Source organism: Capra hircus, chromosome 23 (genome assembly GCF_001704415.2).
Source record: "Capra hircus breed San Clemente chromosome 23, ASM170441v1, whole genome shotgun sequence".
Taxonomy (NCBI): Eukaryota; Metazoa; Chordata; class Mammalia; order Artiodactyla; family Bovidae; genus Capra; species Capra hircus.
In genome coordinates, this window is record NC_030830.1 from 32,186,977 (window position 1) to 32,211,107 (window position 24,131).

Genomic DNA, 24,131 nt, shown 5'->3' on the forward strand with positions numbered 1-24,131 from the left:
CACGTTTGGAGATTTTTAATTCATTTGTATAAAATTTGAGCTGGCTGAGAGTGTCAGGGTACAGCAACAGCTCAAGGAAGGATGGGATTATCTGCTGGTCCTCGCCTCCCCAGGTCAGGGAGAAGGAGATTTCATGCCAACAGCTGCAACTCCTCTCAGCTCGCAATCAATGCCCATGGCTCAAGCAGAGGGAACAGGTGGAAAAGGGAGTGGGGAGGGGAAGCTCCTGAGGCTCACACACTGCTTGCTTCTCCCTCTTTCCCATTCCCGTCACTTCCCAGCAGCCTGTGGCTGACCTGGGGCAGAGCAGAACCCAGGAGCAGTTGGAGGGAGGTGAATGGGACAGAGCACCAAGGGGAAGGGGCCCTCGGCCCAAGGAGGAAGGGACCTAACCCTTCCTGCTACAGCTCCCCACTAAGTTCACAGCACAGAAAACACCTCTAGTCCAACAACTCCACGCGGAGGTATACCAAGTCCAAGGTCCAAAGGGGCAGGCGGGGGAAGAGATGAGCAGGGGCAGTGAAGACAACAGCAGGCTCAGGAAGGAAGGTGGCAGAGACATCCTCCTACCCATGGGAGGAGACGATGGGGCGACTGATATTGCTGTTGGTGGTCATGGCATTCAGCTCCCACCTGGAAGGCCAAAATTGACAGGCAGAAAGGAGAGAAGGGGGAGCCTCCGCCCCCAAATCCAGAATTGCTCAAACAGCAATGAACACACCAGTCCCTTCAGCTCTCTAAAGCTCAGCCACCCACAGCCACCTCTTCCTTACAGCCCTGTTAGGTTTAACAATCAGGTCCCACGCACCACCCACTCATCCACCTGCAAGCTCCTGTGGACTTCCTGTTTTTGTTTATATATCAATAATCTTATGCCCAACACCTGGAGAAAACCATCTGCGTATACATCTCAATGAAACTTCCCAACCTACCTTTCCTCCTCTACTCAGATCCAACCAGGAAGCCCCTCCTCCCACCAGGAATGCCGGGTTTTGTTCTCAACTCCCATCCTCTTAAATCCCCCACCCACCCACCCCACCATATTAAAATTCAGTTCCTCTCTTTTTGACAATGGTCATTCTACAAAATTTCACCAAGTACCTCCTTATACCAAGGCTGCAGTCTACTTGGTATTAAGCACTTGAGACATGTGTCACTCCTGGGCCAACCTGGGACCCACCTGTTCAGCCTGTATCCTCTATCACCTGAGTATCAATACTGAATACTGAACACACAGAACCTCAGCAAGAGGAATTAAGCTGAACTGATACAAGGAGAGGAAAGTGTCACAGAATGATCCATAAGAGTACAATTATATACAAAGTAGCTTCTGGCCCTTGATTTTAGACCTACAAATTCAAAGAGAAGTGGCTAGAAAAAACCGCCCTTATTTCTGGAATTAATGTGATCCAGAGACTCCTAACTTGTCTTTTTTCTTCGGTTCTAAGATTTAATCAAACTTTTTCAGCACATTAACAGAAATAATTGTATAAGCTCAGGTCTCAGGAAGTGATGCTTCTGAGCTTGGTTTGAAGACTGATTTTTTTTTCCTGCTATCATGTATCCAGTCGACAGTTTTATTGTATTTCCTTCCAGCACCCTCTCCACAAGTAGACTACAGAACAGAATCTTCTCTCTCCTCCACACTTAGACTGAGTCAATCAGGTCATGCCTGTGCTGTCCACTCATCCTCAACTAATCCCTCCCTTCCCACCATTCACTGTACCTGATGTCATGGGGCAAACAGGACTGGTCCAGGTTGTACTGAATCACAGCCAGTTTGCACAGAGTCTTCAGACTAGGGCCTTTAAAGGAGGAGTTACGGGAGAGGGAGATGGTCAAAGCCAAGGAAAGGGTCCCGTCCTGGATATCACCATCCAAAGACAGGGACCCTGATGGCAGAAGCACTTTGGGAATAAGTGTACTTACTAAAGTCCAAAATGTGTAAGTCAGAATGATCTATGAGGTCGAATTCATCTCCTAGGCCTTCCTCTGGAGACGGACTGTAGGATCAAACAGAGAAATGATGGGCGGAGCAAAGGCTGCCCACGAAACTCTCTTGCTCAAATGTCTCCCGTGGGAGTCATTTGACTCCTAAGGGCTCCGGCCCTCCCTTCTCTCCTCCTGACCTGGTGCCCCCAAAGAGGACAATCTTGTCACCAACAATACAGCAGCACTGGCGCCGGCGGGGACATGGCCCCTTCCCCTTAGGTTCAATCTTCTTCCAAGTAAACGACACTGAAGAGAAGTTTAAATGGAGGTTCAGTACCTGCTCGTCCAGATATCCTCTCCACTGCACCCCTCACCTACTCAGAATTATGCTTTCCTTTTACATCCCACCTCCATGGCACCCTGTTCCTTCCCTCTTAAAGGCAGTGCTCTTTACCAGGGTTAAACTTCCAGAGGTCATGGAAGTGCCGGTTCAGCCTTGCGTTATAGCCACCAAAAATGTACAGCTCCCCGTTGTAGCCAACTGGAAGCAGAGAGGTGTGTCAATAGTGTGGGAATGATGCAGGGGAACAGGGACTCAGCAGGGACCTAACAGACACTCACAGGCTGAGTGGCTCCGGCGCCCCTCAGGTAGCACTGGGGTGGGTGGACAGTCCAGCCAGGCCTCGGTCCTCGTGTCAAACACACGAATGCGGTTGCAGTAAATCTCATTGTTGGAATGGAATGGCCCAAAACGGTCGGCCCGGCCCCCAAAGACATACATGTGACTGCCCAGCATTGTGGCCGAGTGGAAGTCCCTCCAGCGTGCAGGGTTGCCCTGGGCAGGAGCAAAGATGGCATGGAGAGAGGGTCAGCTTCAGTCTGAGCTCCCTATGGTTTCTTAAATTGAGGATGGGTGTCTGGAAGAGAGGATAATGGGCAGACCTTTGTACAGATCAGGGTCCATGTCATGGTGCTGGTATCCAGTTTGTGGATGTCATTGGAAAAGCAGTCGGCCTGACAGGGACAAAAAAGGAAGTGAAGGAAAGAATAAAAAGAGGGGCAGGGGTCACTCCCCAACCCTCCTAGCCCCTCACCTCAGAACCTGCAAGCAAACCAAAGCCTCCCATTCCACCACCTTCAATTCCCCTTCTTCCTCCTCATTCCCACCCTAAACCTCTGATTGCTTCCAAAACCTACCAGCTGCTCGTAGCCCCCAAAAATGTACATGGTCTTGCCCAGGACACAAGCCGAATGTCCATCCCGGGCCCCAGGAACCGTTCCTGACACTCGGGGTGTTGACCACTTGTGAGTATCTGAAGAGGGCAGAGGGCGGGCCCAGTAAGCAAGCTGACACTCCCTCCTAGACTCCGGGGCACCTTACTCCCACCCCCTCAGCACACACCCTTCCCAGGCCCCCCGAGGCACCATCTGGCAGAACACAGCCACTGAGACCCATACTCACTGACGTCAAAGGCATAGAGCACATTGCAGGCCCCTTCGGTGTCATTCCGCCCGCCCCAAAGGAAGACTGTGTCATCGATGAGGACGGTTGAGTGTCCATACCGCATGTAGGGTACCACGGGAGCCTGCCCGCGGGCGGCGGGCCTCACCGGGGGCAGCTTCGTCCAACGTAAGGACACTGTGGGCACAGCTCTGCTCAGCCCTGGGCACCTCCCTTCAGGCCATCCACCTTTTCCCCAACCACGTTGGTTTCCCCCACCCTCTTTGGCCGTGGGGACCACCATCAAACCTTACTCAGCCACCCACTGCCCTCCCTGATGCAAGCACCCAGGGACAGTCCCTGAATTCGCTTACCTGCGTTGAAAATGTGCACATCAATCTGACGCAGCGTCTCATAGTCTTCGCCTGAGCAGTAACCCCCGAAGGAGTACACCCGGTGCCCCACGGCCACTGCAGCATGGTTCACCCTGCGGGGCCCGCCCTCCAGGTGCACTGTCCACCGTAACATCCCCTGGGCCTCTGGTTACAGCAACATGCCCCCCCGGCACGGCCTGCTGCCTCTGCTACCTGCACACAAGTTGGGGCCACGGGCTCCTCAGGCGGGGCCTTTGCCTGGCTCACCGTGACTCTGCCCCGGACTAGCCCTTGCCTGTAAGTGTCACCCTGGTGGCCCTCCCACACCACCCCTCTGCAGCTCAGGTGGCTGGCTCTGCCCCAGGGGAGCCGCCGAGGTCAGGGAGCTAGCCCTGGCCCTGTGTTCTCCAACAGCAAAGGGTGGGGCCACTCTGACCTGCCTACCAGCTCAGACTGCTGAACTAGGGCTCAGTATGGTCACCCCTCCCCACAGAGGCTGTACCCTGTCCCTGGCTGGCCCAAGCTCCAAGCCCCCTTCCCAGGTCAGTGAGTTCTCTTGTCTCTCTGGCCCTGCTCTGCTTACTGCCACCTCTCTAAGAATCTCTGTGCTCTCTGAGGTGGGGAGAGAGATCTCAAAATACTCAGAGTTATTAATAGCCCAGCCAGCCCCACACTGTCCATTGAAAGCTGGCACGAGTGCCTCCACGCAGAAAAGCTTTTAGGCTTTTAGAGTGGAATGGTCCCTCGATCCAGGATGGGGTGGGACTGATCCGGGACAGGGACCTCCATGGATGGCTAGCCCCTCTTTGGGGGCGCTTGTCAAGCTAAGCAGTTGTCATCGGGGTCACTCGGGGCCCCTCATGGGCACGAGGAGTCCCTCTGACAGCTGTACCTGGTATCCTGCCAAGAACTTAAGCCAGAAAGGTATGTGTCTGCTGGGGACTGAGGCGTGGGGGTGGGGAGGAGGCATTTTCTCCTCTTGCCGTTCGCCCAACCTGCCCACTGGATAGAGAACAAGCTGTTTTCCAGCAGTTCTTCTCCTACTCAGGTCTCTGAAAGGGGAGAGGGGCAGGGGTGTGCAATGGAAAGGGAAAGGAAAGCAGAAATGCCCTTGGCCACGACAAGAAAAAGACCCAGGCATGAGAGGTCATGGTCTCTTAAAGACAACCCGCCAACCTAGTGATAATGGGTATATTTGAAGGCTCTATCAGGCAGGTCTCCTATAGCCAGTACTGCCTTCATTGGCAGGCACCTGATAGGTTTGGGTGGACCATCTCTCCCTGCTCAAGAAGCCCTGGCAGAGGGAAGCGCCAGGCAGAACCTCAGGCACACAAAAAGCTCAAGTATGGCGGCCCCTCGTAAGAAAGACATATGGGCTTCAGCTGGCTTGCCAGTCCTCCACCCCTAGCCAACCTCCCTCAAACCCCAACCCCATGCTTTAAATAGCTACTCTGCCAAACCTGAAATAGCCCCAGCAGGAAACCACTCTCACTTCATTACTCCTGTCCTCAATCCAAAAGCTCTTGGATCTGAGCTTATAGGGACAGATAGGAAGGAGGTTGACGGGCTTAAGAATGGGAGACCTTCATCTTCCCTCATAGACTCCACCTTCCCCTTCATCTAGATCAAGGTAGAGCATTCAGAGGGCAAGAGAGAAGCAATTCCGTGCAAAGGTGGAGGTTTTTCCCCATGGCTTCTCCTCCAAAAAAACAACTCAAGCTCAGGGAGAACAAGCCCCCAGGGTCTCAGAGGCTCCTCTTATTCCCGGTCTCTCCCATCCTCCATCACTGCCGCACTCTCAAGCATCTTCAATCGCCTCATGAACCTGCCCCCTCCCCCTGCCTATTCTCGTGCAGTTTTCATTCCCAGTTTCTGGCCCTTCTTGATCTCCTGAGAGCTCTGCCTTTTCCCCCTTCTTCCTTCCCCCACAGCTCCAAGCTCCACCGTGACAGCCCTTCATTTTTGCTCTTCCATTAAGGGGGAAAAAAAGCTAATAGTCACTGACCCCTTTCCGCCTGAGATATTCCTCCCTGTATATGACGCTATCCCTGTCGCCTTCCAGTCATCCCAACCTCCCCTCCCCCACAACGCCAGACACCCCCGCCCTTTTCTTCCATTATCCTCAGCCTCCCTGTTCCCTTCATAACCCGATCTTCTTCCAATTTCCTTCAGGGCCTCTTCCAGCTACCAGGTATCTCCCTCCGGTTCCTCACCACCCTCCCCGAGCCCTTCTCTCCCCATTAACACTTTCCTTTCCCGTCATCCCCCAGCTCGCTCCCAGCCCCCACCGCAGCACTCAGGCCCCTCCCTCAAGACCCCAGCGCTAGATAGGGGCGTCTCCAGCCCCTACAAATTTCTTTGTCCCTCAGCCCACCCCGGGCTACCTGCCAGGCCGGGCCGGGGCGGGGCCGCGGGTCCTCGCGCTGCCTGCAGCCTAGAACCCGTTGCGCGCCAACCGACGACTCCGTCCCCAACGAGATAAACACAGCCAGGCTGTGTCCTTCCGGCGGGCAGCTGGATGCGCACGTGCAGTCCGAGCTGAGTGCTCGAAGCGTACTGGGACTTGTAGTCCACGGGATTCCGGTGGGCCTGGAGCTGCCGAAGAGTGGGCAGGGGCCGGAGGAGATGCTGCGCAGATACGTGTCAAAGATCCCGGGCTTTACTGGGTAATGTAGTCCTGGGTCTGGGAGAAGGTGGTGGAGGCGGAGCAAGGGGCGGGCTCTTCGTCCGAGTTCCCGTCAATCACGAGCGTGGGGCGGGGCTGGAGGTATGGGCACCCGCCCCGCCCCCCCCCCCCGCACGTCCTGCCCCGCCGGAAGTGAAGGTGCGGGTTGGGTCGCGGGCTCTGAGCGGGTAAGGCGCGCGGAAACACCCCTGCGGAGAATCGGTGGGGAGGGTGGGGAAGTCCGCAACTCGGGCCATTTGAAGGGAGCCCCAGGGGCCCGAAGGGCGTTTGTCAGGCGGTACAGAGGGGAAGCCCTTGGAGGGGAGAGAAGGGGGCGGGTATGCCTAGTCCGAGGTATCTTGTTTGGCGACCCGGAGTTCCTAAGTGGATTGGCGGGGGGGGGTTCTCGAAGGGGTGTCTTTTGAGAGGTGGCATGGCCTCCGGTTGGGCTGCTATTTAAGAATTGGCAGAGAAAGGCAGGTGGGCCTCGATTAGGAATAAGAGTGGTTTTAAGAGGTGAGGGGCCAGGACAAGCTGGGTGTATGGAGTGCAGGAAACTCGAGGCTTTTAAATGTTTGTGGACTTTAGGAGACCACCAGGAGCTGGTTGAGAGGCTGAAGGTGGATTTAATTTCATCCGATCCGTGTTCTCCTGCCTCTCTGTTCTTGCAGCCCCTGCCCGATGGCAGCAGTAGTTCTAGGGGGCGACACCATGGGTCCTGAACGTATCTTCCCCAATCAGACTGAGGAACTCGGGCCACATCAGGGCCCCACGGAAGGCACGGGGGATTGGAGCAGTGAGGAACCGGAGGAAGAACAAGAGGAAACAGGGGCAGGACCAGCTGGCTACTCCTACCAGCCTCTGAACCAAGATCCTGAACAAGAGGAGGTGGAACTGGCACCAGTGGGGGATGGAGAAGATGTAGTTGCTGATATCCAGGATCGGATCCAGGTATGTGGGGGAGGCATTATTTCTGAGCAAATGGAGCAGGAGTCCCTGAAGAACTGACCCTGAACTGTCTTCTTGGATTCTGCAGGCCCTGGGGCTTCATTTGCCAGACCCACCACTGGAAAGTGAGGACGAAGATGAACAGGGAGCTACAGCATTGAACAACCACAGCTCTATTCCCATGGACCCAGGTAAGAGAGATCATTCTTTTACTCTGGCATAATTATGGAAGAAGGGGACTGGTTAATGCCAATAGAGGGAAGTCCCAGAGGAACATCCTGCTCCTAAAAGAATAGTTTGTAATCTAAGATTTTGCAGACTGCAGAATCCAGGTGAAATGCTATTCTTTCTAGACTGGCAGGATGGGCAGGCTTCCTTAGGAATAACTGGACAGATTCAGTGACCTTACTAGTCCAGAATCTCTTGAGTTAATTCAACGAATGGGGAGGGGAGCTGGTCCCATCGTTCCTACCCACTAACGGGTCTCTGCCTGTGATTTCAGAACATGTAGAGCTGGTGAAAAGGACGATGGCTGGCATAAGCCTGCCTGCGCCAGGGGTTCCTGCCTGGGCTCGCGAGATATCAGATGCCCAGTGGGAAGATGTGGTACAGAAGGCCCTCCAAGCCCGGCAGGCCGCCCCTGCCTGGAAGTGACCACCCTGAGAGCTGCTGTAACTCCCTGCATTCCAGGCCAGAACCAGCACAGGACTGAACATACCCTGGTTGTCACATCCATCTCCATCCTCCCCAGCCCTCCTCCACATCAAGGCAAATCAGACTTCTTCTCAGAGACCCACTTTATTCAGTTCTGTACATATGGGGACATCGGCCCAAGCCCAACCCACCTTAGCATGTATCATTCTGTGGAGAATAAAGCACCCTATGTACACAGCCAAAAGCTGCACTGCCTGTGCCCTCGGAACCTGGGTCTGGCCCTCCCCAGCCCCTCACCCCTCCAAGGTACCTGAAAGGGACAAATGAGGACCTGCCCAGCATCAACATAAACAAGGAAATAAATAGGTGTTGGGGGGAGCCATGCTTGGGGCACTGCTCCCTGCTTCCTTCTTCTTGGCTTTGGGGACCAACAGCACAGGAAAGCAGTCAGCCCCGGGGTGGTCCCGTCCACGTCAGTGATCCCAGGGTCGCTGCTCACCGGAGAGGCGGCATAGGGTTGGGCACCTGTTCATCCCCTTCTCTCGGTCCCTGTGGGCCCTCTATTCATCAGCTGTGGTCCAGAGCCTATGCTTTTCTCCTTTTGCCCTCCCATGTTGTCTTGGTCAGGCAAGGGGTAAGAGGAAATAATGCAGCCCCATCAGCCTGCACGCCTCTGGGACTGGGGGCCTATTTGGGCCGTTGGGGGTTGGCTCCCCTCTGGCTAATTCACTCCAGGGGCCAGTGGGGCTTGACAGAACTTTGGTGAGAATCGTCTCCTGCTGCCCCCTACAGGCTTGCAGGGGAGGGAGACGAGGAGGGGGCACCTGGGGCCGAAGGGGAGAGGAGCGTGTTATTTCTGTGTGTATTTCTCAGAGCAGCCTCAGGTAGCTGTGGGGTGAGGAGCGGTAGGGGGCCAGGCATCCCCACGTCACTGTCAGGGTGCGGAGCACCGCCGTGCCCAGCCTGTCTGAACTAGGCGCAGGGAGGCATGAACACCTCTGGGGGAGAAGAGGGGCCACTCTCTGGGTGCCCCTGCTTCTAGGGCTGCATCCCCCCCTCCCCAGAGCAGAGAGGCCCTGCCTTGCCCCAAGTCAGCCAGTGGGGAGCAGAGGGTGGAGGGCTGGGGCAGTGTCCCAGGGCCGAGTGGGCCGTTGCCCTGCGGCGGGAGGCGAGGAGGTCAGAGGGCCTCCTGGCTGGCAGTTAGGAACTCTTCGGCCCGCTTGTGCGCCTCCAGCGCCTTGATGGTGTACACGTCCTGGGGCAACTCGGACTTCCGCCGGAGCAGCACTTTCTCCTTCTTGATGTCCTTCAGCATCTGTGTGTGCACGTGCAGAGGGCGGGGGGTGACGACCGAGTCCCCCCACCGTCTTCCTCCCCTTAGTCCCCAGCTCTGCAGCTCCGGCCTCCTCTCCCTCCCAGGGCTGTCTTGTCTTTGTGCTCCCCGCGCCTACCTGCACGGCCTCTGTCTCCACCGTCCTCTTCAGAAGCTGGATGTCCTCTGCCGTGGGGGTCTCGGTCTCCATCGAGTACACGGGAGGCAGAGGGGGAGGTGCTCGGAACATGGGATACTGGGAGGAAAGGAGGCGGACACGTGGCCAGAGCCACCCGGGTGGTGTGTGGCCCTGTCCCTCCCCCACCCCCAGCGGGGACCTCTCGGTGCAGAGCGATGGCAGAACCAGCTCACCTGGGGATTAAGTCGGGCCAGCTCCTCAATCTTTTGCCACATCTCTTCTCTCTCCTTCATGCGAAACCTGCCCCTAGAGAGGGAGCAAAGACAGGATTTGGATGGGCTTGAGAGAGAAGCACGGGGGCTGGTGTGGAAGATGAACACCCCCCAAGGAGAGACTCACTTCTGCTTCTCAGCCTTGTACTGTTGTGTACAGTCATCAAACAGCTTCTGATTCATCTCCATAAACAGCTTCAGGGCATTGTAGATCAGCCCGTGGATTGTCCTGCGGCCAGGAAGAAAGATGAGGTAGATTAGAGAAGGCACTACCATTACTGTGCCAGGGCCTCAGTTCATTCTCCCACGAGGCATCTCTGCTGAGAGCTTTCCAGCAGACTCCTCCCATCCCATCAGCCTCTGCAGCTGTAAGCTCATTGCTCTGGACAGATCATGTGACTTGAGACTGGCATTCAGGCCCTTTACAAATATGGGTCTGCCTGTCCATCCTTGCCTGAACCCCGCACTCCAAGAGCCCACTCTTTCCCATTACTTCTCATTCTTCCACCCAGCACTAATGGCCTCCCAGCACACTTGCTTTTAGCAGGAAAGCTTTTTTACGATGCTGGGATTTAATACATTCTAAGAGGATCACATCAGCTTCTCACAACATAGAATTAACTCTCCAAAGCTGCAGAATATCTGACCTCAAGAAGAGATGTGATAGAGGCCACTAATCTGGCGCTGGGTGGCACAGATCTCCCATGTGGGTATCTTTTCTCCCCAGTCAGTCCCTCAAGGCCCTGTTAATATACAGTGGGCACCAGCCCCGGCTTGCTGAGGGACCAGGTGAGACCACTGGCTCTTGAGTCCATCCCCACCCTCCCATATTCTAAAACCAGATCCTCACTGCCCAGCGCCACCCCAGTTCCCTACTTGTTCCAGTGGCTCTTGGAGTTCCTGTAGAGTGCAGGGAACATGATGGGGAGGACTCGGGCAGCGTTGTCACTTATCAGGCTCATGATGTATTCATTGTTCCAGTAATAGAGGGCACGCTCCGCCACCTGGTGGGGACCGGTGGGACTCAGTCGGGACATGGCTCACTAGGCTGAAGCCCTGCCTCCGTTTTCTGGGAGGCCGGGGCTGGGATTTTCTGGGCCTGGGTCTCACCTGGAAATGGGGGCTGGAGACACACTTGGCAAGCTGGCGGAAGAGAGGCTCCATCACTTTGCTGAACTCTGAAGGCTCAATGACGTCCAGGATCTCCTCTAGCTCATTCAGAAACATCACTTCCTTAGGGCTGTGGGTCTTGGGCCAGAACTTGAGGAGGCCTACAATCACCTGCGAGAAGAGGAGGACCTGGAATAAAACTCTCCCTCAACCCCTGCCTGCTTCTCCAGGAGGCCTTCCTGCCCTCTCCCCACCGACCCTGGTGGGCGCAGCTTGGGTGGCCTTGGCTGAGTGCTGGTATTTCTCCAGCGTGGATCTGGGTGCTCCTTCAGAGAGGAAACCATGTCACCTGTTGGGTTACACCCCTCCTGGGAACCTGCTTCTGGCGCTGCTCAAAAGGTACCCACTGGCAAGGACTGATGATGGGGAGAGGTAGACCCTGGGCCTGGGGGGTAGTTACCGGCTCAGTGAGGCTGCTCTCCTTCTCTAGGAACTGCACCACGCAGTATGCCAGCTGTGGGAGGTTGAGGGAGAAAGGAGGTGACGTCAGGGCTCAGAAGGTCACAGAGGTCAGTAACAGAGACCAGACCTCAGGACAGAAGGGGAGGCATGAGTCCCCCTCCCTCTTTTCTCTGCCCCTAGAGCCAGCAAACCCCAGGAGGAAGGCAGCTTACCTGAGGGTGATAGACACTCAGGGACTTGACCTTGTGAAGGGGAAGAAGGACCCGGATCAGGAACATTTTGTGCTCTTCCTTCAAGGGCAAGGCAAAGCCATTGATGATGCTGGGAGGGAAAGGAGGGTTGTTAGGACCAAAGGGCCATGTCCAATCTTAAGGCACCTGTTACCCCTGCCCGACCTTGTCCAGACCTGTGTGCCCCCGCCCCACCTCTCACCTGCCCAGAATCTCCAGGAGCTCGGCAATCCCATTGTGATGCTCCGTCTCGTAGATGAACCTGAGGGAGGAACAGAGGCTCTCTTGATAACCCCCGATACCCCTCCGCCCTTCTGCAAGTCCCGCCTACCGCCCTTCTCCCACTTCCACCTTAGTGGGGGGCTTGCTTGGCTCCTGAGCCCCGGCTCCTGGCCTCACCTGTAGAAGATGTGGTTGATCTGCCTACGGATATAAGCCCGGAGCCCCAAAAACTTGCCATAGATGCGATGCAAGATGGTCTTGAGGAAGTCCCGCTCTCGAGGGTCCTCACTGTCAAACAGGTCCAGGAGCTGGGAGCAGGCAGGAGAGACGGCAGTGAGGCCGGAGTTGGGGGAAGGCCGGGGCTGGGGTGACCTGGGTACTGGCCAGGGGAAGCCCAGAGGTTCTGAGGTCAAAGAGGGCACGTGGGGCCAAGCCCCTGGACACAGTGGTTCTATGCTACTGCTCTCCCCCCAGTGATGTCTGGGTGTGCACCCTGCATACCCCATTGGGGGATGGGGGGGGGCAGTGAGCAGTAACTCTGCTGCTTTTGTGTTTTCTTCCATTATGCTGGAAGCTTCTATGAACACAGGTTTGTTTAGACCCCCAAGTCAGTTTGCAGTAGACACAGCTGAACCCTAATACAGTACCGATATTCAGCAGGAGCATCTGGGATGAGTCGGGACGAGGGGCTAGAGTTCATGGACTGGAGGGAGGGGAAGGCAGGAACCTCAAGGACTCACAGCAAGGACAAACTTTTGGTCAATGTATTTCTTGGCTATGTTTGGCTGGAAGTCAGGAGACTCGAGGAAACGTAAGAAAAACTCATAGACGAGCTGCGGGGGGGAAAGGAATATCACTTAGGGGCATTCCCCCAGGACTGGGAGCGCCCCCTTGCTGCGGGGCTCAGAGCACCCCACTGCCCACAGCTAGGGCCCGGCCCCCTCCTTGCCCTGGTACCTGGAGATGCGGCCAGGCCGCCTCCAGGGTGGGCTCATCTTCCTCAGGGTCAAACTCAGCCCCGGTGGGATTCGATGAAGGTGGCAGCGTCCGAAAGAGGTTCACTGAAAACTGAGGGGTAGGGAGGGCCCAGGTGAGAGCTCCGTCTGGCTGCTCTGGGGCCCCTGCCCCGCCCGCCTTCCCCTTCCCCAGGGCCCACCATGGTGACGGCCTCAGGGTAAATGGCCTCGGTGACGACATCGCGGCTGTGGGTTATGTACTCCACCATTTCGTTCAGTCCTGCCCGCTTCACCTCCTTAAATTTGAGGTCACTGAGTGGGTCTGACACGAAGTCGAAGAGGACGCAGCACTGGCGCAGCTTCTGGATAAACAGCTCCTCCCGCTCCTGGGTGGGCGAGTCTGGGGCGGGGAGGGGGGCCACAGTCAGGTCTCCTCCATGGTCCTTCACTGCCCTGGCCTACTCGCCTCGGAGGGCCTTCCCCTCCCTCTTCCTGCTGCCACCCTGCTCCCCTGGCACCCCAGCACAACCCCCCTCACATTCTCTAGAATGTCTACCCCCCAAATACCTGAAAACTGCCATTCTGCCGATGCCCACTGTCCCCCTGGCCTGATCCCCAGCCCCCCTGACCTTCCCCGAGTACCTTTCAGGGCAGGAAGCTTCTGCAGCTCCCGGTTCTTGCTGAGGTTGAAGCGGGAGGAGCTCTGTCGTCGCTCCTTCTTGACAATCTGGGGGCCCCCTGAGTACTTGATCTTGCTAAGCTGCGTCGGGGGCGGCGTGCTGTTGCTGGGACGCTTGTTGGATGATGGCGGCTGGGGTTGTGGCTGGGGCTGGGGCTGCGGCTGTGGCTGGGCCTGGTCAAACAAGCATTTCACTGAAGTCTACCCGCCAAGCTCTGCTTCCCACCCCTGGCCTGGTCCATTGCCCCGCCTCCAACCACCTCTACAATAAACCCCCCGGCCCCAGGTCCATTTATGCCTCTACAGGCCTGAGCAACAAACAGCTGCCTACTGCCCCAAAGGAGCCAAGGCCAGAGTCACAGGTAACTTTGGATTGTGGCCCTGGAAGGGAGTGAGTGGCCTAGAAGCCATGTCACCCAAAGTGATGCCCACTGCCTGTGCACGAAGAGCCTTCAGAACACTCACTTGTGTTCTTCAAGAGCCAGAGCTAACTGACGGACTGATGGTGACAGAAGTGAGACCCATGGCTCTTCTGCCAGGGCGGAGATGCCAGTGGTGTGTGCACGCTGGGGAGGGGAGGGAGATGCGGGAAGTGACTGAGAAGGTGCATGAGGAACCTTTTGACTAATGGAAACATTCTGTATCTTGACTGGATCAGGGAGGTGGTTCGTAGCACAAACATAGGTAAAAATTCATCAAGCAGTATGCTGGAAATTACTGTATTTTATCATTTACCAAATGTGTGACATTCTCTAGTTAAAAGAAAGAAATTCCTTCTCATGTCTCAGCAGTTTAACTTCTAGAAATGCAGTTTAAGAAAAATTCTAAATAGGGACTTCCCTGGTGGTCCAGTGGCTACGACTGCACACTCCTAATGCAGGGGGCCTGGGGTCTATCCCTGGTCAGGGAACTAAATCCCACAAGGCACAACTAAGCGCAGCCACAGAAATAAATAAAAAAATTTTTAAGGGCATGGGAATTTTATAAAGTGAAAAATCCTAAACATAAAAAAAGGTTTAGTGTGAAAACACTTTTTATGGCCACATAACGGCAAATACATAAATGAACACTTAGAAATCACAGAGTTAAAATTATGTTTATGAAAACTATGTGCTCAGTGTAATCATATGTGGTTCAGCTGTGAAAAATATTTACACAGTCATAGTAATTTACCCAAAATGGATGGTAAGTATTTTGAGAGGAGGGGAAAATTGGGCACAGAGGTATAAGACCCTTGGGCCTTAACTTTCCACATTAGGAAGTCAAGAGATATCTGAACCTCAAAAACTTTTTTTAAAGAGCAATAAAAAAGTTATTTGGAGTAGAAAAGTCAACCTCCAAGGAACGAGTTAGGAGTTGAATGTGGCTGTCACAACAGGACAAGAAGAACCAGGGACAGGGCTGCCCTGCTCATTATAAGCCCAAGAGCGCTATCTGGGACTTCTTGGCAGTCCAGTGGTTACGACACTGGGCTTCCAATGCAGGGGGTGCAAGTTCAAACCCTAGTCAGGGAACTAAGATCCCACATGCCATGCAACGTGGCCAGAAAACTTTTTTAAATTAAAAATATATATACATATATAAAGAGTATACTATCTGGCTTTCTGAACTATTACCATATTGATAAAAATTAAAAATAAAACAAAAAGCCTAAAACTATAGAATGAGAGAAAACTGCTCCCTACTGCTCCCTATGCTAAATAAGCAGAATGCAAATCTGTATATACAAAATGAGCTCACCTACTTTAGAACACATGCACAGAACCCAAAACCCAGTTAAGAAAGAGAAAGAACAAGTGCCCTGTGTTCATGACTATCTCCTGTGATGGCAGAATTAGAGATGACTTTTTCCTACTCTTTTTACTTTTTTTTTTTTTTAACAGGCTGACACTGCTTTTATAAGACAGCTAATTTCCTAAAGCTATTTCTTTACTTCCTCCTGGACATGGGAATCAGAGCCCCATGAAGCCCATTTTCAGAAGCACGCACCCAGGTGGTCTGCAGGGCTGTTCACCCACAGGTGAAGCCCCTGCTGGGAGAGGGGAGACTCAGCCACAGGACAGCCCCTGCCCTCACCAGAGAAGAGACTGTAGGGGGACCACGGGCATGAGGTCACGTCCGGGTGGGGACCCACTCCACAGGAAAGCTGTGCTCCTGCTCCACACCTGCCATCCCTGCCTCCTCTGCAGCCCCCTCCACAAATTCGCACTTCATTAAATAAGAATGGGGGGAATTCCCTGGTGGTCCGGTGGTCAGGACTCCAAGCTTCCTGCCCTTCCACTGCAGGGGCCACGGGTTCGATCCCTGGTTGGTGAACTAAGATCCCACATGTAGCACAGCCAAAAAACAAATGAACAAAAAAATTTGTTTTTAATTATACTTTAAAAAAAAAAAGAACAGGAGAATATGAAATTCTCTGCAATAAGGGGCAAGGAAGAAGACACACACTATGCTTTGTGTGCTCTTGAATTTTTTATAAAAACAATTATCTCAAGCTTGTGATCTATCTTGGGATCAGAGGCAGAAGACGAGTGCTGGGTCCAGCCTGGGGCAGGCAGTTAGTCCAGTGTAGCTCACAACCACTTCAGCCATCTGGCCCTCTCCTCCGCCTGAAATGAACCCCAGACACCAATCTGACCAGAGGAACCCAAAGAACTGGGGCAAGAGTGGCCACCAAATACCTCGCTTGCCAGGACTACACCGAGCCAACGTGATTTTGGTTAGAGAGTGCAAGGCACCCTGGAGTCTGGGGTCTCTCTTCCTGTGCGTGGAGGACGTATCACACCTCGGTGGAGGATGGGGGAGAGACGCAGAAGGTCAGCGGGGCCAGAGCCTGGTGTGCCTCAGACTTTCCCCGCTTCAGGCCTCCGTTTCTCTGTTGCAGGAACATCCAAATCCTTATCTGCGGAGTTTGACGGTCAAGAGCACAGACTTGGGTCTGACCCCTGATTGTACTGTTTATTAGCTGGGTAATCTTCAGGACCATCACAGACGATCAATACTGAAATCAGACTGATTATATTCTTTGCAGCTGAAGGTGAAGAAGCTCTATACAGTCAGCAAAAATGAGACCTGCAGCTGACTGTGGCTCAGATCATGAACTCTGAATTGCAAAATTCAGGGTTAAACTGAAGAAACTAAGGGAAACAACTAGACCATTCAGATATGACCTAAATCAAATCCCTTACCATTATACAGTAGAGGTGAGGAATAGACTCAGTGGATGGTATCTGGTAGACAGAGTGCCTGAAAAACTATGAATGGAGGTTTGTAACATGGTACAGGAGGTGGTAACCAAACCATCTCAAGAAAAATAAATGCAAGCAGGCAAAGTGGTTGTCTGAGGAGGCCTTACAAATAGCTGAGAAAAGAAGAGAAGGCAAAGGCAAAGGAGAAAGGGAAAGATACACCCAACTGAGTGCAGAGTTCCAGAGAACAGCAAGGAGAAATAAGAAAGCCTTCTTAAGTGAATAATGCAAAGAAATAGAGGAAAACAAGAGAATGGGAAAGACTAGCGATATCTTCAAGAAAACTGGAGATACCAAGGGAACATTTCATGCAAAGATGAGCACAATAAAGGACAGAACTATAAGGACTGAACAGAAGCAGAAGAGACTGAGAAGAGGTGGCAAGAATACATAGAAGAACTATGCAAAAAAGGTCTAAATGACCCAGATAACCAAGATGGTGTGGACACTCACTAAGAGCTGGACATCCTGGAGTGTGAAGTCAAGTGGGCCTTAGAAAGCATTAGTACAAACAAAGCAAGTGGAGGTGACGGAATTCCAGCTGATGTATTTCAAATCCTAAAAGATGATGCTGTGAAAGTACTGCAGTCAATATGCCAGTAAATTTGGAAAACTCAGCAGTGGCCACAGGACTGGAAAAGGTCAGTTTTCATTCCAATCTCAAAGAAAGGCAATGTCAAAGAATGTTCAAACTACCATACAATTACACTCATTTCACATGCTAGGAAGGTTAATGCTCAAAATACTTCAAGCTGGGATTTAACAGTACATGAACCAAGAACTTCCAGATGTTCAAGCTGGATTTAGAAAAGGCAGGGGAACCAGGGATCAAATTGCCAACATTTATTGGATCATATAAAAAGCAAGGGAATTCAAAACACAATATCTACTTCTGCTTCGTTGACTACACTAAAGCCTTTGACTGTGTGCATGCATACACGTTCAGTCACGTCTGACTCTTTAAGACCCTATGGATTGTAGCCTCCTCAGTCCACAGGATTCTCCAGGCAAGAATACTAGTTTGGGCTGCCATGCCCTTTTCCAGGGGATCTTTCTGACCCAGGGACGGAACCCATGTCTCAGTACTGCAGGTGGATTCTTTACCGACTGAAGCACCAAGGAAGCCCTTGACTGTGTGGATCACAACAAACTGTGGAAAATTCTTAAAGAGATGGGAGGGACTTTCCTGGTAGTCCAGTGGCTAAAGACTCCATGTTCCCAGCACAGGGGGCCTGGGTTCAATCCCTGGTCAGGGAACTTGATCCCACATGCCGCAACTAAGAGCTCAAATGTCAAAACTCGCAGGGCAGCCAAATAAATAAATACTCTTTAAAAAATAATAATAATAAAATAAAGAGATGGGAATACCAGATCACCTTACCTGCCTCCTGAGAAACCTGTATGGAGGTCAAGAAGCAACAGTTAGAACTGGACATGGAACAACGGACTGGTTCCAAATTGGGAAAGGAGTACATCAGGGCTCTATATTGTCACCCTGCTTATTTAACTTATATGCAGAGTACATCATGTGAAATGCCTGGCTAGATGACTCACAAGCTGGAATCAAGACTGCCAGGAGAAATATCAACAATCTCAGACATGCAGACGATAACACTCTAATGACAGAAAGCAAGGAGGAACTAAAGAACCTCTCGATGTTGGTGAAAGATGAAAGTAAAAAAGCTGGTTTAAAACTCAGCATTCAAAAAACTAATTTCATGGCATCTGGTCCCATCACTTCATGGCAAATAGATGAGGAAACAGTGGAAACAGTGACAGATTTTATTTTCTTGGGCTCCAAAATCACTGCAGATGGATTGCAGCCATGAAATTAAAAGACGCTTGCTCTTTGGAAGAAAAGCTATGACAAACCTAGACAGCCCATTAAAAACCAGAGACATCATTTTGCTGACAAAGGTCCATCTAGTCAAAGCTATGGTCTTCCCAGTAGTCATGTATGGATGTGAGAGTTGGATCATAAAGAAGGCTGAGCACTGACAAACTCATGCTTTCAAACCGTGGTGCTGGAGAAGACTCTTGAGAGTCCCCTGGACTGCAAGGAGATCAAACCAGTCAATCCTAAAGGAAATCAACGCTGAATATTCATTGGAAGGACTGATGTTGAAGCTGAAGCTCTAATACTTTGGCCACCTGATGCAAAGAGCTGACTCACTGGAAAAGATCCTGATGCTGGGAAAGATTGAGGGCAGGAGGAGAAGGGGATGACAGAGAATGAGATGGTTGGATGGCATCACTGACACAATGGACATGAATTTGAGCAAACTTCACCATGTGGTGAAGGACAGGGAAGCCTAGCGTGCTGCAGTTCAGGGGCTCTCAGAGAGCTGAATACGATTTAACGACTGCACAATAATACCACCTCCAAGAGGTCACAGCCTGTCTGTGCCTCATTTGTAAAGCGGGGATAGCGACAGGACTGACCTCACAGGGCTGTAATGAACAGTACAAGGCACATGGAAGTGTCCTATAAGTAGTATCTTCTCTATTAATACTCTTATCATTTCCCATCCTTGGAAACGTTCCTTAGAGGGACTTCCCTGTTGGTCCAGTGGCTAAGACTCCATGCTCTCAATACAGGGGGCCACGGTTCAATCCTTGGCCAAGGGACTAGATTCCACATGCCACAGCTAAAGATCCCGAGAGCTGCAACTAAGACCTGTTGCAGCCAAATATTTGAAAAGACCCAACTTCTTCCAAAAAGCCTTCTCCAATCACTCTAGGCCTTGCTTGTCCCCGCTCCGCCCCCAACCTCCTAACACTGCTTGCCTGCTCCACTGGCTCTGTGATCATCCCCAGTGACACCCCTTGCTCACTCTGTATATATGTCATCCCCTCATTAGAAAGCAAGCCCCTTTAAAGCCAGGACCCTGGTTTGTACGCCTCTGGATCTCCTCAGCACTGGCACCTAGCAGGCATTCAGCAGATCACTGGTTGTTTGATAGATGGAGGGGCCAAGCCCAGACCCATCTCCACAGGCCCCTCTTGTGCCCACCGGGGACCCTCCAAACAAAGCCCTGCACAGTGGTCGGGGCACAGCAGGAGGGAGAAACACTGAGGAGATGACAGTGATGGGCTCGGCGGCAGCTGAAGAGTGAGACTCAGGAATAAGACGTCCCTCTCCGTCCGCCCAGGTAAGATGCAGAAACCCGCATCTGCATGAACTTCTGACTGAGGGGACATCCAGAGAAAGGAGGCATTCTTCCCAAAAAGGGAAAAGCAAGACCTCAATTTTCTGTGCTAACGAGCAGAGGGTTGGACTAGATCAGCAGTTTGCCAAACATTCTCCAAGTAAGGTTTTAAGAAAACAGACACTGCATGGCTGAAAATCATAGTTTTAAAAAAAACCACCCAATGAGTTGATGCCTAAGGTCCCTTCCCCAGCAGGGACTGAAGGCTGGGGTGGCCAGAGAGCCGCTGAGCCAGCTTGGCCTGCCCTGCCCTGTCCCCACCCCACTGGGCCACCCTGTTTTTATAAGGACCATTGGCTCCCAGGCCCCAGATACAAGGAGCAGCTGAGAGATAGCTGGTCTGGCCAGCAAAGTCCTGGTCTAGGAAACATACTTGTCAGAGGGAGTATGGGTGTGTGCCAGGAACTCATTAATGTTCAACCCTTTCTCCTTAAGGCTCTATCTAGCATCCAATGTCTCCTTCACTGACCTGGGCTGGAGATGAGAGGCAGGGGCATCTCCAGGAGAGCCTTCTGCAGACATCCAAGTATGGGTGGACACTGCCCAAGGGCAAGCTGGTGACCTGCCCGCTACCCTCTCCTGTGTCCTGCCTGCTCCCACTTCTGAGGCTCCGTAGTGGCTGTCACTTCTGCCTGACGAGCCTTCCTTTCCATTTCTTTTCTTTTTAATATTTATTTATTTCACAGCGTCGGATCTTGTTGCAGGTCATGGACTCTTGTCGTGGCACATGGGCGGGCAGCAGGCTTAATTGTCCCACGGCATGTGGGATCTTAGTTCCCCTACCAGGGTCCAACCCGCGGCTCCTCCATCGCAAGGCAGATTCATAACCAGTAGATCACCTGGTGGCTCAGACAGTAAAGCCTCTGCCTATAATGCGGGAGACCCGGGTTCGATCCCTGGGTTGGGAAGATCCCCTGGAAAAGGCAATGGCAACCCACTCCAGTACTCTTTCTTGCCTGGAAAATTCCATGGATGGAAGAGCCTGGTAGGCTACAGTCCATGAGGTTGTAAAGAATCGGACACAACTGAGCAACTGCACTGGTCTGTAGCCCACCAGGGAAGTCCCCTCCTCTCACTTCTAAACTCACAACAGGATTCAAGCTCCAAGAAGCCTTCCTGGATGCAAGCCTCCAGCAATCCAGTGGGGACGTGAATTGACGCATCATACCCATACTCAGGAGAGACTACAACCATACTTGCCCACCCTGAACCAATCTCATTTCAAGCTGATCCTAACGCAGGCACCAGTAATCATTAAATCCATATATTTAAACATAAACTGGCACGTAGAGATATAATTTAAGCACTATAGAAGGTATTATAGAAAAAAGATGAAAGATAAAATTATCAGTGAAAAATGAAAGATTAATGTTATAACTTTTGCACAGTGAATTAACTGGCTGAATGAAGATCATTGTAGTTTAAAACTCTGGAAACCAGAGAGGCATTCTCTCCTGTACTGACACCAACAGCTAGCTCTACCCACCTATGCTTAACGCAGTCCTTCCTTCCTTTATTCACAAATCACGCTACGCATTAGAGATGAAAAGGGGAATAAAGTAGGGCCCTTGCCCTCAAAGCGCTCACAGTTCAGCTGGCAAGACAGACACGAAAGCAATCATTAGTACATGGGCAATACAAAACCAGAGAGTGGCAAAAGATTTGGGAACACAGAGGGCTGAGTGACAAACGCTGCCTAAAGAACTAGGGGAGCCATCCCTGAAGAGGTGACTTTTGCTTTGGCTCTTAAAGGATAAACACAGGTTTAGGCAGAGAATGAAAGGAAAGGGGACTTTCCTGGTGGTCCAGTGGCTAAGGCTCTGCACTCCCAACGAGGGAGTCTGGGTTTGATCCCTGGTCAGGAAACTAGATCCTGCAAGCCACAATTAAGACCCAGCATAGTCAAATAAATAAATAAAATTTAAAAATTTTTAAATAAAAAGAATGAAAGGAGAGGAAAAAAAAAAACAGTCCAGGCTAATGTGCATGTTAATTGCTCGGTCGTGTCCAACTCTTGGCAACCCCATGGACTGTAGCCCACCAGGCTCCTCTGTCCATGGAATTCTCTAGGTAAGAATACTGGCGTGGACAGCCATGCCCTCCTCCAGGGGATCTTCCCCACCCAGGGACTGAACCTAGGTCTCCAGCATTGCATTGCAGGCAGATTCCTTACCATCTGAGCCACCAGGGAAGCCCCCAGACTAATGGGATGGCATCAATAAGAGCCACGAGCCATTAAAGGCTCATAGGATTGAAAGGTGGGAGGTCTAGTGGGGTTGGAAGACAGGGCAGGGCCAGCCCACAAGGGCTGAGGGTGGGAATTTGAATTTGTGAGCAATGAGATGACAACAGGAGTTTTTCAGTAAAAGGCCTGATAGAACCAAAAATGTTTTTAGGGTAACAACTCTGTCTACAGGGGTGTCAGGTTGAAGTGGAGGAGACTCAGATTACTTCCTCCTCCCTTTGTCCCTGCTCCCAGGACTCAAGACAGGGCACAGCACGTAGCAGAGTCCACAACAATGAACTGCTCTCTCCAAAGACAGACCAGGAAAGACCCCTGGCTTGCAGCAGGTCTGACCTGCTCTCTCAAGACTCCTTTCCATTCTAAGATTCTTCACCAGCCTATCAGGTCATTAAGAACACGGGAGGCCTGGCTCCCAAGCCACACAGGCCTGGGTTGCATTCCAGCTCTGCTGTTTTATTGCAGAGTACAAGCTACTTAATATCACTCAGCCTCAGTTTTGTCTGTAAAATGGAGCTTAGGATGATAGCAGATGCCCTCAGGGGAGTGCTGTAAAGATTAAATGAGAAGATTATAAGATCAAGTACATGCAAAGTAATTAGCACCCTGCCTGGGTCAGAGTGTGCTGGGTCCCCCCAAAATTCACATCAACATCTGTGAATGTGACCTTATTTGGCAACAGGATCTTTGCAGATGTAATCAAGTTAAAATGAGGTCACATTGGATTACGGTGGGCCCTAAATCCGACATGACTGGTGTCCTATTAAAAGGGAAATTTGGACACAGACATAGAAGCACAAGGAGCTTCCCTGGTGGTTCAGTGGTAACAATCCGCCTGCCAACGCAGGAGATGCGGGCTCAATCCCTGGGTCGGGAAGATACACTGGAGAAGGAAATGGCAATCCACTCCAGTATTCTTGTCTGGGAAATCCCATGGACAGAGGAGCCCGGCAGGCTACAGTCCATGGGGTCAAAAAGAGTCAGACGTGACTTAGTGACTCAACAGAGGCACAGGGGAGAACGGTGAGTGAAGGCCGAGTTAGAGATTGATGCACCTACAAGCCAAGGGCTTCCCAGGTGCCTCAGTGGTAATGAATCTGCCTCCAATGCAGGAGATGCAAGAGGTGTGGGTTTGATCCCTGGGTCGGGAAGATCCCCTGGAGGAGGAAATGGCAACCCACTCCAGTATTCTTGTCTGGGAAATCCCATGGACAGAGGAACCTGATGGGCCACAGCTCCTGGGAGAGAGCAGAGAGTCGGACACGACTGAGTACATGAGCTGAGGAACACCACGGACGGAAGAAAGCCACCAAAAGCTAGGAGAGAAGCACGCAAGAGAGTCTTCCCTAGACCCTCAGAGGAGTGTGACCTGCTAACACCTTGATTCCAGACTTCGGCCTCCAGAGCTGTGAAACAGTAAACGTCTGTTAGTTTAAGCCACCCAGTTGGTGGTAACTAGTTATGGCTGCCCTAGGAAGCTATACACAAGTACCTGCTCAACACAATACACATTGGCCGCTAGAACTATTATCAGGATTAACTGGAAAGACTGGCAAATGTTGGAAACAGGGTAAGTTTGACTGTAAGAGCCCAAAGTTCAGGATTAGAAAAAGGGCAAGAGAAGGACTGTGCCTGGCAACTCCCCAGTGGTCCAGTGGTTAGGATTCTGCTCTCTCACTGCTGAGGGCCTGGGTTCAATCCCTGGCTGGTGAACTAAAATCTCATGGCTGGTGAACTAGTAACTGAACGAGCAGGAGTGGGTCAGGCAGAAGGTGGGAGCTGCCCCTGAGCTACTCCATTCTGTCCCTTTAAATCCTGTTTCTGGAACTTCCCTGTAATCCAGTGACTAAGACTCCTTGCTCTCAAAGCCGGGGGGCCTGGGTTCCATCCCTAGTCAGGGAATTAGATCCCGCATGCTGCAACCAAGAGTTCACATGTTGCCACTAAAGAGTCTGCATGCTGCAACTAAGACCCAGTGCAGCCAAATAAATATGTATTTTAATCCTGTTTCTAAGTCTCTCATGCCATTTTGGAAT

The 24,131-nt window shown here is 52.2% G+C and overlaps 3 protein-coding genes across 6 annotated transcripts in view; 1 reads left to right on the forward strand and 2 right to left on the reverse strand.

Moving 5' to 3' along the window:
• Positions 1-6,373, reverse strand: KLHDC3 (kelch domain containing 3). Its single transcript, XM_005696324.3, has 11 exons — positions 6,132-6,373; positions 3,748-3,960; positions 3,395-3,571; positions 3,130-3,245; positions 2,875-2,946; positions 2,554-2,767; positions 2,387-2,473; positions 2,130-2,238; positions 1,930-2,003; positions 1,727-1,805; positions 1-633 (listed from the first exon to the last, which is right to left on the reverse strand). The coding sequence occupies exons 2-11, from the start codon at positions 3,899-3,901 to the stop codon at positions 567-569; spliced, it is 1,149 nt and encodes a 382-aa protein (XP_005696381.1). The 5' UTR covers positions 3,902-3,960; positions 6,132-6,373; the 3' UTR covers positions 1-566.
• Positions 6,331-8,253, forward strand: MEA1 (male-enhanced antigen 1). Of its 4 annotated transcripts, none has more exons than XM_005696319.3 (4): positions 6,331-6,413; positions 7,084-7,363; positions 7,449-7,551; positions 7,863-8,251. In XM_005696319.3, the coding sequence occupies exons 1-4, from the start codon at positions 6,373-6,375 to the stop codon at positions 8,012-8,014; spliced, it is 576 nt and encodes a 191-aa protein (XP_005696376.1). In that variant the 5' UTR covers positions 6,331-6,372; the 3' UTR covers positions 8,015-8,251. The 4 variants fall into 4 exon arrangements, with proteins under 4 accessions (XP_005696376.1, XP_017894096.1, XP_005696377.1 ...); XM_018038607.1 differs by lacking the exon at positions 6,331-6,413 and adding an exon at positions 6,523-6,600 and having other exon boundaries at positions 7,863-8,253; XM_005696320.3 differs by lacking the exon at positions 6,331-6,413 and adding an exon at positions 6,610-6,710.
• PPP2R5D (protein phosphatase 2 regulatory subunit B'delta) overlaps positions 8,142-24,131 on the reverse strand; it is a 22,436-nt gene continuing 6,446 nt past the window's right edge. The window contains exons 3-16 of the mRNA XM_018038603.1: positions 13,360-13,570; positions 12,918-13,117; positions 12,719-12,829; positions 12,502-12,594; positions 11,939-12,069; positions 11,742-11,801; positions 11,522-11,630; positions 11,308-11,361; positions 10,848-11,018; positions 10,614-10,741; positions 9,865-9,966; positions 9,699-9,771; positions 9,466-9,582; positions 8,142-9,329 (exon numbers count right to left, since the gene is read on the reverse strand). Of these exons, the coding sequence (XP_017894092.1) occupies positions 9,192-9,329; positions 9,466-9,582; positions 9,699-9,771; positions 9,865-9,966; positions 10,614-10,741; positions 10,848-11,018; positions 11,308-11,361; positions 11,522-11,630; positions 11,742-11,801; positions 11,939-12,069; positions 12,502-12,594; positions 12,719-12,829; positions 12,918-13,117; positions 13,360-13,570 (1,698 nt within the window). The 3' untranslated portion in view covers positions 8,142-9,191. The remainder of the gene's footprint in view (positions 9,330-9,465; positions 9,583-9,698; positions 9,772-9,864; positions 9,967-10,613; positions 10,742-10,847; positions 11,019-11,307; positions 11,362-11,521; positions 11,631-11,741; positions 11,802-11,938; positions 12,070-12,501; positions 12,595-12,718; positions 12,830-12,917; positions 13,118-13,359; positions 13,571-24,131) is intronic.